Source organism: Accipiter gentilis, chromosome 8 (assembly GCF_929443795.1).
Source record: "Accipiter gentilis chromosome 8, bAccGen1.1, whole genome shotgun sequence".
NCBI lineage: Eukaryota > Metazoa > Chordata > Aves > Accipitriformes > Accipitridae > Astur > Astur gentilis.
In genome coordinates this window covers 40,871,753-40,884,240 of record NC_064887.1, presented here as the reverse complement: position 1 = coordinate 40,884,240, position 12,488 = coordinate 40,871,753, and the positions used below count along the sequence as shown (strand labels likewise).

Sequence of the window (12,488 nt, the reverse complement as noted above, 5' to 3'; positions counted from 1 at the left end):
TAACTTTTTAAAAATATTTCCCACCTGTCTGGAGTATAGGTGGCCAGCTCAAGCAGGGATACAACTGAAATCTTTACCTCCATGCTCTCAGCTTACACATATACCCATCCGACTGCCTGCAAGTGTCCTGGGAGACATAGGATAGACGTCCTGCATATGCTACAGGTCTTGCTCTGTGTCCCGTAGGGCTGGTGTCCTGCGTATACTGGACCTGGGATCCCGTGTACACTATGGCTTGACTATGAAGGAATGCATGGGCGACTTGCCCAGTGTCATTGGTCTTGGGGTATCCGCACATGTAATCAGTAAAGCCATTTTGTGGCTACCCTGCTGCCTCTTCCTTGAAGGGGAGAGATCTGCTCTCCCCACACAGACCCCAGAGCTGGGGGGTCCCCACACAAGGTCTATTGCCTCGGTCTGATGGGTTCTTTGCCTGCAGTGCTGGAAACTTCTGGGCCAGAGGAGACTTTCTTGGTCTCTGCAAGATGCCACCAGGAAGAACAGTAGAAGTTGCTGCCGCTATTGCAACAAGGAGTGACCCCCATGCCTGGTGTGGTTTTGTGCTCGTCTGGGAAGACTCCAGAGCAAACCAGGTTGTAATAGTGAGGGTCTTTGCTGCACCCAGGCTCTGCTGCTGCTCACAGATACTCTATTCGCCGTGCTTTTGGGAAGGTGTGGGCTGGGACTGCTGCAAACCTGCATGCTCAGCACTATTCCTGCCCCTCTCGGCTGTTGCTCGTTGCGAAGAGACCAGTCAGTCAGTGTCACAGATGCAGCCTGCTCCGCTGGAGACAATCCCAGCAAGGGAAATCCTGTCCTACCCATAACATGCTTGGGCTCATGAAGAGCCCTCAGCTGAAGTAATTGTGTTTGCACAAACAACCCTCCTCAGTTTAAAGGAGATAAAATCAGCAGGAGCTCATTGAGATGCAGTCACAGTCTCCACCATGGAGCAGAGCTGCTGTCACCGTCTGACACAGGAGCTGCGGGACAAAGGGTGCCCTGGGGCATGGGGTGCTCCCTTCTGGGATGGTGCAGGGTGCTGGCTGCCATATGGGTCTCCACAGCGGCTCTGTGCATTGCACCCAGCTAGCTTCTGAGGGAGGGGAAGGGCTGGGAGAGGTGATGAGGACCCCTCGCCACCCATCGGGCTTAGAAACTGTTAGCAAAAGCTGGAGCAGATTTCTGCACAGCAAGGATGCAAACTGCCAGGGCACCCGCAGAGGGGTTGGTTTGCGCACCCTTGTCTTCACAGCCCAACAGCCTGGGGCAAAGGGTGACCGGGAAAGACACAGACACTTGGAGAGGCATGGGGCCACAGGGAAGCCCCCAGAAATTTGGGTCTGAAAAACAAGCAACAGCTGGAAACGATGAAAACTTGTGCCATCGTCTCAGGGACCAGCTGCTACCGTGAGTTTGGACACTGTGCTGGCGTGTGACAGCTCAGAGGTCTCATCCTAGCTGGGAGCTGTGATGCTCAGGACGTGGCAAGGTTTCTTGGTGAATCACGTCGCGTGAGACACGTGAAAATCATGGCTGTGGGGCCAAAGGGAGGGTTAGATGGGGCTTGACTGGGCTGGACTAGACTATATTGAGCTAGACTGGGCTGGAATGGAGTGGGCTATACTGGGCTGAGTTGGGGTGGACTGCATGGAGGATGCTCTGCCAGTGGGTTCCCATTAGCAGGGGGGGCTCCGAGGATCCTGTGGCTTGCAGGGGACACAGCTCCACAAAGGGTGCAACCGCAGAGCACAAAAGGTTCCCATGACTCTTCCATGAGTGGGTGTGAAGGCGGCCTTTAGGAACTGTTCATTCACACGCTCCCAGTCCTGCCAGAGGACGGATGACTAGCAAAGCAATATTAATTTTGCAGGGAGGCCACTAATGTGGCCTGCCTCCCCTTTGCCCCAGGCGGTGAGCATTCCCTGCACTGATTAAGTGTGAGAACGCTCTCTGTAGGCACCTTTCAGCAAAACCATTTCAATTAGCATCTAAGACGGATAGTGCAGGAAATGGGGTGGTTATTTCCAGATATTTACAATGAATCACCTCGTTGTAGGAAGGGAGCATGCTGCACTGTGCTGAAGGGGCTGGGGATCACAATTACGCTCCTCTGGTACCATTACACATAGAGGAGTTTTTGCTTTTATGGTTTGGTGATTAATTTTTGCATGATGAATTTTTGCACCGGGGAAATTGCTGAAATTGTAAGGAGGAAGCAACATGGGGAGGGATTGCATCAGCTCCCAGCAGCTACATGTAACCTTGGCATCTAATCCACATTTCTAGGTGCCTCCAACAGCCAGTTGGAGTCTTTTCTCTCCCCTCCTGATCACCTGGATGAGGAGGGATGGGTCTATTTTTCTCCAGAGCGGGTAGCAGTGGGTGTCCCCCTGATTTCCCTCGCAAGAAGTCTCTTCCTACCACTACCTGCCTCGATCCCCTTGGGGGTCCTGTACATCAGGACCTGAAAGCTTCTCTTTTGTCGGGATTTGCATGTGCAAATGATCTACTGCTCAGCAGGTGCCATGAGCAGGTCCACACCGTGGATAGTCGGAGGTCTTGGATGTCTTGGAGGGGCAGTGATGCAGGCACGTTGCCCTGGGAATTAGAGGGGCTTTTTGGGGGGGAACACAGGGATCCAGGCAGGCAGGCTCAGCCCCCAGCCCTGCGCTCTCCCACGGTCTCGCTTTCCCAGGCAGGCAGCTCACGAAACTTCTCTCATCTCCAATTGCTGTGCTCCACCTTTTATTATAATTGATTCTGCATCGCCATAGGAACCCGCTCCAGCGTGAGTGAAGAGCAGCTGCCTTCCCTGCGCGCTCTCCAGGAGAGAGGCGGCTGCTTCTTCCCTCGAGATGGCAAGGGATGGAGCCGGGAGTCCATGCCAGCCAGGTACCGTCCGTGCCCCATCCCCTCTTGAGTGCTCATGCTATGGGGAGCAGAGCTGGGGAGGGTCGTTCCCTCTGCGCTTGGCTGCCAGGGACCAGCCCACCCCTCATGGTGGTAGGCTCGGGAGATGGGGCCGACTCTGTTTGTCCGCTGCTGGGGTCCGGTACATCTTCTGATGGAGGTTGTCAAGGCTGGATGGAGAGGGCAGGAGTGGGATGGGTGGGAGCAACCTTTCCGGGGGGGTTTGTCTTCTTCCCTGGTGGCTTGGTATGGCAGTGGTGGGATTTCCATGAGTGCTGGGATGACCACAGAGAGGAGGCATGTGAAGGTGGTGCTGCTGAGCCCTGCATTTGGGTGGGCTTCCCGTGTCCCCCCCAGGGCGACCAGGGATCACAGAGCTTGGGCTGTGGGGGCAAGCACCTCTGCTTAGCTGGGGCTGGGCTAAACCTCCCCCCTTGGCTGAATGAAGGGTTGCCCCCTTCACTTGCAAAAATGTGGCTGGGACATCCCTCACACTCAGTGTCTCACGCTCCTGCCCTGGCCTGATCTGCTCGGTTCTCCCCTCCGTGTCCATGGTCTGCTCATCTTCCCCTGACTGCTGGCCGTGGCTGCAACCCTGCCCAGCAGAGCTGCCGTGCTGGGAGAGCCCCTCCGCGGCGGTGGCATGGGCTTGGAAAAGCGGTGATAGAGAAGGTGGACTTCTCATTAGCTGTGGGCTGGTTTAGCAGAAGACTGGCCAAGCTCATACATCAGGGTTTGGGGTACAGACGGGCTGGGCTGGAGTCCCAGCTTGTCCTGCCATTCCTTGTGGTGGAAGGTGCTTGAAGAGGGATGTTGCAAGCAGGCTTTAGAGCAGGAGGGGACATCTCTCTACATCAGACCAACTGGGGGATCATGCTGAGACTTGGGATCTTCCTTGGGCATGGGTCCTGGCAGCTGGTCCAGACCTATGGCAGGATGTCTCCTGGGCCCCGTACGTCCTTGTCCAGCCACACGCTGAGCCCTCACCGGGCCAGGTGATGGAGAAGGGCTGAGAGGGTTCATGAAGGAGACCCCCAAGACCCTGCTGTAGGTCACAAGCATTAACAGACAGGGAGCCCAGACGTGGGCTGTGGTATCTTGGTAGAGACTGGCACTGCCTGTCCCTGGGCAGCTGCCTGGTGTTTGCCTGGACGGCCAGAGCGAGATGCACCCCGAAGCTGGTTCAGACACAGCCAGGCTGAAGGCAGAGGGGGGGGGTCTCAGCATCTCTCCTGGGGCACAGAATTGTCTGTACAACATATGGACCCACCTCGGTGGGGACAGGAGGGTCTCTCCCTGCCAGGGACATTCAGTGGAGGGTGCTGGGGTTAAGGCTCGGGTGCCTCCCTGGCAGCAATAAGAGGGAAGGTGGGAAGGCGAGGTTGGACACACTGGTCTCCCAGCAGCCTGGATTCTTGAACAGAGAGACAACTTTTTTCCTGCTGGGCCTGGCTGTCTGCTGAGGAAGAAATGGAGGAGATGGCCTCTTCGTGAGCCCTGCACCAGCAGTCGGTGGCAAAGACGGGAGCGGGTTTCCAGGGACAAAGCAGCAATTTGGCTTTGGGATGCGTAGGAAGGGAAGAGAGAAATTCATCTGGATAGTCCCAGCCCTGTTTGCTCACAGGTCCGGGGCGCATCCCATAAAGCAGCTGGAGAACACGGCCCTGTGTTCTCAGCATCTGCCAGCCGGGAGGTTCACAACGTGCGTTAATACGGTGCAGAAATACCTCTGAGGACACAGCGCAGCTCTTCGCCCCGGGGCCCTGCATCCCGTTGGAAGTTCAGCTTCCCCTGGCAGAGCCTCTGGTTGTGCTTACGCTGGCAACCATGCAGTAACCCGGTGGGATTCATTTGTTTGACCCAGCAGCCACATTGACTTAAAAAGGCAATGTAAACCCTGCAAAGAATTCGGCAGCTTCATGAGCTCCGTGTAACGGTGCCAAGCACAAGGGTGCACTTCCCAGAAAGGCGTCCAGCTGCCTCCATCCTAGCAGGGGTGAGCGGACCCTCCTCGGACAGACGGACCCTTCGCTTTGGCGGCACAGACGTGGAACGACGACGGAGGGAGGACCACAGCCCTGCTGCACTTGCAAGTAAAGCCTTTTCCCATCTCTAAGGAGCTCAGGTCCTAGAAATCCTCCTGCTCAGGCAGAAACTTGTTTGCTTGCAATCCTCGCGAGGGCGTTTGCTTTCATATCTCTCTGGCGATCGCATTTGCTGTCTGGTTGCAACAGGCGGTTGTGCACCCTGTGCAGCGACGCAATGAATATTAGCCAAGGGGAGCACACGGAGCCGGCTCCTGTGAGCCCCCGGGCTCCCACAGAGCAGCAGATGAGCTCTCAGCCCTTTGCCGGAGCTCTGTATTAGTGTTTATGCTACACTGCTCCCCTGCCCTGCTCATTTTGGCCACAAAACCGTCTTTGTTTGACATTCCCAGGACCCTGAATGCATCTGTCTTTTGAATTTTTCTCCTAGGTGTTTCGGATTTGTATGGGGGGCAACAGCAGGGCTGTGCTTCTCAAAGCAGGGTTATTTTAGCACCGTCCTAATGAATTTGCTCCAGTTCTTATTCTGTGTGCAGTCATTTTATTCTGGTCTCTAAGAAAGCTTCTTTTGAATTTAAGCATTTTAGCCCCTCCTAGCCCTCCTCCATCAAAACTGGCTCCATTTTCTCCTTTTAAGACATCAGTGTCATTTCTCATTGTTATATAATTGTAAATGTCTATTTTTGGTTATAAAAGTACTAAGTTGGGTATATTTAAAAGTGTGTAAACTGAGTAATTCCCTAGTTGTTGGACTGCATCCACGACACCATGCAATTAAATCCTGCTCCACTGTGGCTCATGTCACCTTCCAGTTTCATTCTTTGAGCAGATCAAGCCTTTCTGGTGCAATTCGGCTTTATTGTGCAAATCGTGTTGATCTTTTTTAATTCCTGCTGATAAAAGGCACACCTTTCAGTGCCAGGTGTTGCAAAGCTGACTTACTTAACCTCCCAGCACCCTGAGACAAATTTACCTATGACTTGCAAAGCTGCCTTATCACTTGGACCCCAGATCAGAGCTGGGTTCCCCGCTCACCGTCCCCTGCGCCCCAGCTCCATGGACTGTGCACTAACGCAGAGCAAAGCACGGCTTTGCCAAGGCTACCGGCTTTATCTTTTATTTGATCGTGGGAGTAAACTGCTTGAAGGAGGAACAGATTTTTTTTTGAGCAAGGTTACTCCACTGTAAATTGGACGTAAGCAATACCCAAAATGTTAGTATCCAGAAATTGCTTTCCAGCTGTCACAGAAGACTTTCTCAGTTGCTTTCTCTAACTAGGCTCTGATTCTGCTTTGGACACTTCTTAGAATCATAGAATTGTTTGTGTTGGAGGGGAACTTTCAAGGTCACCTAGTCCAACCCCCCCTGCCATGAGCAGGGACGCCTTCAACTAGAGCAGGTTGCTCAGAGCCCCGTCCACCCTGACCTTGAATGTTTCCAGGGATGGCGCATCAACCACCTCTCTGGGCAACCTGTGCCTGTGTTTCTCCACCCTCATTGTAAAAAGTTTCTTCCTTGCATCTCCCCTCTTTTAGTTTAAAGCCGTTACCCCATCTCCATCTTTCTTAAAAGCCTCCTCTAAATATTGAAAGTCTCCCCGCAGCCTTCTCTTCTCCAGGCTCCTGTGCTTTCCCATCCACGACCCATCTCCAGGTCTTGACTCCTGGTCAAAATCCTGCAAGGACTTAAAGGGTGGAATAAGCTGGCGCTAGCAGGAGTGTCTGGGTGTAGTCCAGAGAGCAGGCTGAGTCATGCCAGTGCTGTGCAGCCCCATCCCTGCTGAGAGCCCATAACCTCCCTTCCCTGCCCACTCAGATTCTCGGTTTGGAGGTGTCTGCAGTGGGAAGGGTGAGCCCTCCATACCAGATGGCATCCTGCATCAGTAAACACTGCTCCATACTTCTTTTTAAATAAATATCTCATTAGATATTTGCCATTCCCAAATTAACATTTAATTCGTGTTTCATACCCAGAAAAATCTCACCACAGCGTTGCTGAATTGTTGACAGTGATCCTCTTCCTTTGTGAGTTCTGTCCCTATTAAGCAATTTCCTTGCTCATGTATTCTTTTTAGTTACTAAGGGAACATGAATCTTAATAAAATTCAATCAAATGTTCCTTAAATAACAGCTGCCTTCGTTTAACTGTCTTATCAGCATTTTTTTGCTCTGCTCAAAATTCCTGGGAAATTAAGATCTGATTCTTCATACAATAATGAAAAAGAAACACATCCCAAATGTGAGGGAAATCCTTTATCCTGAATACTATAGGATATAATACTAGGGATACTATTTAGCAGGAAAATCTTGTATTTTTCCCGACTGTGCCTGTTCCTCCCTGCACTTTTGATGTGAGTCTGTTGGGCACCTCCAGATACACTGTTTGCGGTTGGGTCCCTTATATTGCAGCAGGGCCTTTCCTGAGCATCTCTGGCACCGAGAACCATGAAGAGGGATTTTTTCTTAACCCAGATATGTCCGTGGGAAACATGAATCTCCCCTGAGCACAGAGATGTTTAGTGGAGAGGCAGCGGTGCTCCAGCAGTGCTATGCTTTCAAAGCCCAGGAGCTTCCTGAGGGTTCCCAGGGCACTAGGAGCTATGCAAGGAGATGGAGGCTGTAGAGAGCTGTGCTTGTTCCCAAAAACCTCCGTGGAGCGGAGCAGGATGCTCTGTCCCATCAGTGCTCCTCCACGGATGGGTATTTCTCCCCTAGGTAGGGCACATGAAGCCATCACCCACCGGCTGGGGACAGGAGATACAAGTGCTCCCTGCCTAGGTGGAAGCTTCTCCAGCTCAGTTCCCTCATCCTCATCCTCCTGCCCTCCTGATGCGGTACCTGTACCGTGGGAACCTTATTTGACTTATCCCTGCATACCCTGCTCCCCGTGCTCTGTTGGGGTTATATGGGAGGGGAGGGATAAACACCAGCATGATGGAAGTTTGACAATCTGAGGGGCTTCTGGATGGATTCACACTAGGGTTGGCCAACTTAACGTGCCGTGGGATTTAGGTACAGTTCCCCTTTGGGGAACTGCTCTGGGTACTTCCCTGCAATAGGGTACTTATGACAAACCAGGACAAAAAGTCCCCAGCTCAGCCCCAAAGGACACCTGGAGCCCCAGCAAGTAATTGGGAAGCTGGTGGTAGTGGAAGCGTCAAGACAGCTGGTTTGGGGTGGTCGGTGTTTGGGGGTTCAGAGATACCCTGGCCAAATATTGATGCAGGGATGCCAGCTCAGGGCTCGCCACCCCCATGGACAGGGGTTTTATGGTGGTGCTTTGTCCCAGCGGACAGCAGGGCTGGGTTGCCCAGTGCTGTACAGAGACCTATCAAGAACACCCCATGTCTGGTCTAGACACGAGAGACGTGTCTGGGAAGGGAGAGTACCAAATAACCAGGTTGAAAAACCAGAAAGCAGCTGTGCTCACCTTGTTGCTGCTCTTGCCCTTTATTTTGCTGCTGTTATATGTGATTATTTTTAAAGCTTGCAAGCACTGTTTCTCATGGTGTCCTAGGAACTGCAGATAAAGGAAAGCGAGCGGGTCCTCAGCGCGAGACCCACGCTGAACCTGCTCTGGTCTATATCTGGGTGCCTTGGCCTTGGGGCTGGGCTCTGCCTTTTACTTTCCTGCTGATATTGCTCCCAGACAGACAGCATTGCTGCCTGGGAGAGGGCAGGGGGATGCTTTGGCTGTTTCCTGATATCTCCCAGTGGGGCTTTTTTTTTTTTTGCTGGGGTTTCCAACAGCACTGAGAGCACTCAGGCTCCAGGATGCTGCAAGGGGAGGTTGGTGTGGATGTTGCCCTAGGTAAACTCCATTCAGAGCTGCTCTGACAAGAGACTGAGAACCTCAGAGGTGCCTTCTGGTGCTTTGCTATGACCCCCTAGTGACTGTGGTTCTTTTAACCTCTTTTGCTATCTTTGTCCTTCTGCTTTGCATCCCTAGCCCAAGAAAGCTGGACCCTGGAGATCTTTCCTCAGTGACGTGGCTGTTTGGACACAGCCTTCTCCTCCTTCTGCTGCAATAGCAATGCTAGTGTCCCCATGCAGCTGCACTGAGGTAGGTGCTCTCCTTCTCCATTGGGACTCTGCTCCTTCTAGACCTGGTGCAAAACCAAAGGCAGTCCTTGTGCCAAGGGAAATACAGCGGCTGGACACATGTCCCTCAGTAGAAATGGGCAAACTCTAAGCTCATGTCCATCTTGGGAGAACTTCAGGACCACACTAGATAAAGCCCTGAGCAGCCCACTCTGGCTCCACAGCTGAGTCCTTTTCAGTGTGAATTGTCCTATGATTCAGGGCACCTGGTCCAAAGGGGCCCTGCAGCACTAGCCTTGGCAGGTGGGCACCCTCTCCAGCAGATTCCTGGGGATTTATGACCGGAGAGGCAAAAGCTCTGCACCGGTGCTCTGGGTTGCCCACCCATCCCATGCCTTTGTGCCCTTTGCAAGTGGCTTTTTGAGCTTACTAGAAAACCAGGGGTCTGCTTGCGAGCTTCCCTGCCCCTGGTTATTTAGTAGAGTCGGCGTAGCTTGTGGCCCATTCCTCCTCCCTCACCAGCTCTGCTTTCCCCTCCAGGAGCTCTTGGCTTGGGCAGGAGTGAATCCCGAGCTCGGCGTAGCATCGCCGGTGGCTATGGAGTAACCTGTGCTCCGGGTGCGTCGGCACAGCGGGAGGCTGAAGGCGGCTGCCCGGGCACTGGGGCAGCCGAATGCGCCCTGCCCACACGCTCCTTGCCTCTACCATGAATGATGCATCGACGATGGATTATGAACTGCTCTCCCCCTCCTTGGTCGAGCACCCAGCCGGCGCTGCGGGTATGGATGCCGAGCAGAAAACCGTCTTTGCCTTTGTCATCTTCCTCCTGGTCTTCTTGGTGATGCTGATGGTGCGCTGCTTTCGCATCCTGCTGGACCCCTACAGCCGCATGCCCGCCTCCTCCTGGACTGACCACAAGGAGGGGTTGGAGAGGGGCCAGTTTGACTACGCCTTGGTGTAGAGGGCAGGGATGGGGCGAGCCTGGGTGCTCTGTGTGCCTCCCACCCCAGCTGGCCCCGGCCCCGGCCCCCCCTTCCTCTGTGGTGTTGCCCTGGGCCAGCAGGGATGCTCTGGGCAGGGAGGTGAGGTCGAGCTCTTGTCCGGGGTGGGTTTTCTAGGGGTTTCTCTCTTTTCTAAGCACTTTTCAGTTCTCTTCGCAGTCTGCGGGACTCTTGGAGAGATGCGTTGGAGGGGTGATGTGACTCCGCGGGGGTCCCCGCTGCCCACCGTGCCCCCGGGCAGCGTCGCGTGCCGCGGTGAGGGGCAGGAGGCGATGGGGCAGGGCACGGCGGGACCTGCCCTCGGCCACGGCCCACGGGGCTCCTGGTCTGGGTGGCTCTGCCTGGTGCCAGGCCAGAGCTTTGACCCCCACCTCCTCCTGCCCCCCACGTCGCCTTCGTCTGTGTCCTCCGGGGAGTGCTGACCGTGGTCCAGTGCGTGTGTGCGTGTGCGTGTCCCTTGTAGCTGAGCTGTGTCTGTCAGGGGGTTTATAGGCACCAGACCCAAGTGCTGGCTTTGTTCCTCTCTGTGTGGCAGCCCCAAGTGCCCCCCCCCCCCACAAGTGAGGGGGAGATGGAGACCCCCCCCGCCCCCCCTCCATGCGCCGTAGCCCCCTTTTGGCATCCAGCCCTGCAGCCTGCTCTTCGCTTTACATCGCAGTGACCTGTCCCTGCCCGACTGGTGAAAATGGTCTGAGCGAGGTGCAACCACGCAGCTACCCGCAGACCTGCCTGGGCGGCCCTGCTGGGATCCCAGGAGGAGGGATCGAAGGTCCCACGCGACATTTGGGAGCTGCTCCTCAGCCAGCCCAAGCCTGGCAGCCTCCCACCGGTATCCCATTCTGGCCAGTCCCTGCTCCAGCAGGATCTGGGTGACCTCCCCACGTCCAGGGGGTCGCTGGGGGTGGCCGGCCCTTCCCTGGCCATCCTGCATCTGGGTATCAGAGGGGCTGTATAAGTAGTCGAGGGGAAAACAAGGCTGTCCTTCTGCCCCTCTGTGGGAACCATGCCTGTTGAGTAGGGGTGCTGCAGCTAGCCACCAGGCTAGCAAAAGCCACGGTGGGTCATGGCTGCAGGCCACTAAGAAGCTTTGTTCTAAGGGATTTGAGCCCATGGGGGAGAACCTCTTCCCCCACCATGGAAATAAAGCTGCACTGTGCTAACCCCACACAGCTCTTCTTCTGCTCTTTGATGCGTCCCAGCAGGCACTGGGAGGACTACTGGCCGCTCCTCAAGCAGTGCTGGGCTGCCCCATCTCTGTCTGAGCCAAGACCCCACATCTCCCAGCACAAGCTGGAGCAGCTCCAGAGGGGATGGGTGCCAGGTGGGACAGGAGCATCCCCACCAGGCCGTGGTGCTGTGGGTGCCCCGTACGTGGGCATGTGCTCTGTCAGGGTCACGCAGAAGGTGGTCTTTGGCCACAGCATGGCACCTGGGCCAGTGTTGCTGGGCTGGGACGGTCACAGCCCAGCCACGTCTGCTGCAGGACCTGTGGGCTGTGCCTGGCTGCGTCTTCTACGTCAATCCGGGTCTGCATGAGGAGTGCAGGCACAGCAGGCTGGTAGGTTGTGCTGCATCCAGAGGGACCTTCTGGATGTGCGGGTACAGATCACCCCTGGAGATTCCCCAGGGTCCCATGGGCACTGACGTGGAGGAAGATGCAAGGAGCCACTGCTGGGTGCTGCAGAGAAGTGGCTGGCAGGACGTGGGTACCCAGACCCAGCGCACCCTGCTTCTGCATCTCCTCTGGCACCACTCTCCCCCACTGTCGGACCCAAATCTTAACACCACTCACCTATTGCCAAGCCCAGGAATCTGTTTGAGGGACAATTTCCCGATTCCTCAATGGGAACATGTTTTCCTTTGCCGAGGTTTCATGGCGTGATTGTCTCCCCCCACCCAGAGGTGGCCCTGCTCTCCCACCACCCAGCAAGGTGGTGGGCTCCCTCCCGGTCACAGGGATGCTGCGGCCCTGCCTGCCCTCTTGTGGCATATGGCTCTGCCTCCAGAATGGGAGGCCAAGAAGAATTTGCTAAAAATGAGAATGTCAGCCTGGAACTAGGGTTTGAGCTGAACTCAACCAGCTGGACCCTGACTTCTGGATGCATAGCATGATCTCTGGCCAAGCACGTGTATCATCGCACACCCTGCACATAACATTCACCGCACAGTCTAGACAAGCCCGGCATTGCACGACCTCTGCTCAGCACAACCACCGCTCAGCAAAACCACCGGCAAACAGCAAGAGTGGTGCTACTTCTCAAAGGGGGATGAGCCAGGAGCAAAGGGTGACCACAGCACCAGGCAGGATCGGTGGTAGCAGTCGGGTTTGCTTCTGCTCTCCTGCATCCCCTGTCTCCTCTTTGCCAGCCCTTCTCGTGCCCCTTCATCCCTGTCCTGGCCCCTGTAACCTCTCGTCAGCCCAGCAGCAATGTTGGGGTGCAGACACCCCTCTGCCAGGCTCAGTGATCTGGCGGCCAGGCTCAGACCTC

The 12,488-nt window shown here is 55.1% G+C and overlaps 1 protein-coding gene across 2 annotated transcripts in view; it reads left to right on the top strand.

Annotated features, from left to right (window-relative positions):
• Positions 1 to 11,155, top strand: part of CTXN1 (cortexin 1) — a 43,293-nt gene extending 32,138 nt beyond the window's left edge. The window contains exons 2-5 of one of the 2 annotated variants that reach the window (XM_049808285.1): positions 2,778 to 2,895; positions 4,538 to 5,006; positions 8,907 to 9,020; positions 9,539 to 11,155. In XM_049808285.1, the coding sequence (XP_049664242.1) occupies positions 9,672 to 9,959 (288 nt within the window). In that variant the 5' untranslated portion in view covers positions 2,778 to 2,895; positions 4,538 to 5,006; positions 8,907 to 9,020; positions 9,539 to 9,671 and the 3' untranslated portion in view covers positions 9,960 to 11,155. The remainder of the gene's footprint in view (positions 1 to 2,777; positions 2,896 to 4,537; positions 5,007 to 8,906; positions 9,021 to 9,538) is intronic. The other variant, XM_049808286.1, reaches the window with a different exon arrangement.
• The last annotated feature ends 1,333 nt before the right edge of the window (positions 11,156 to 12,488 follow it).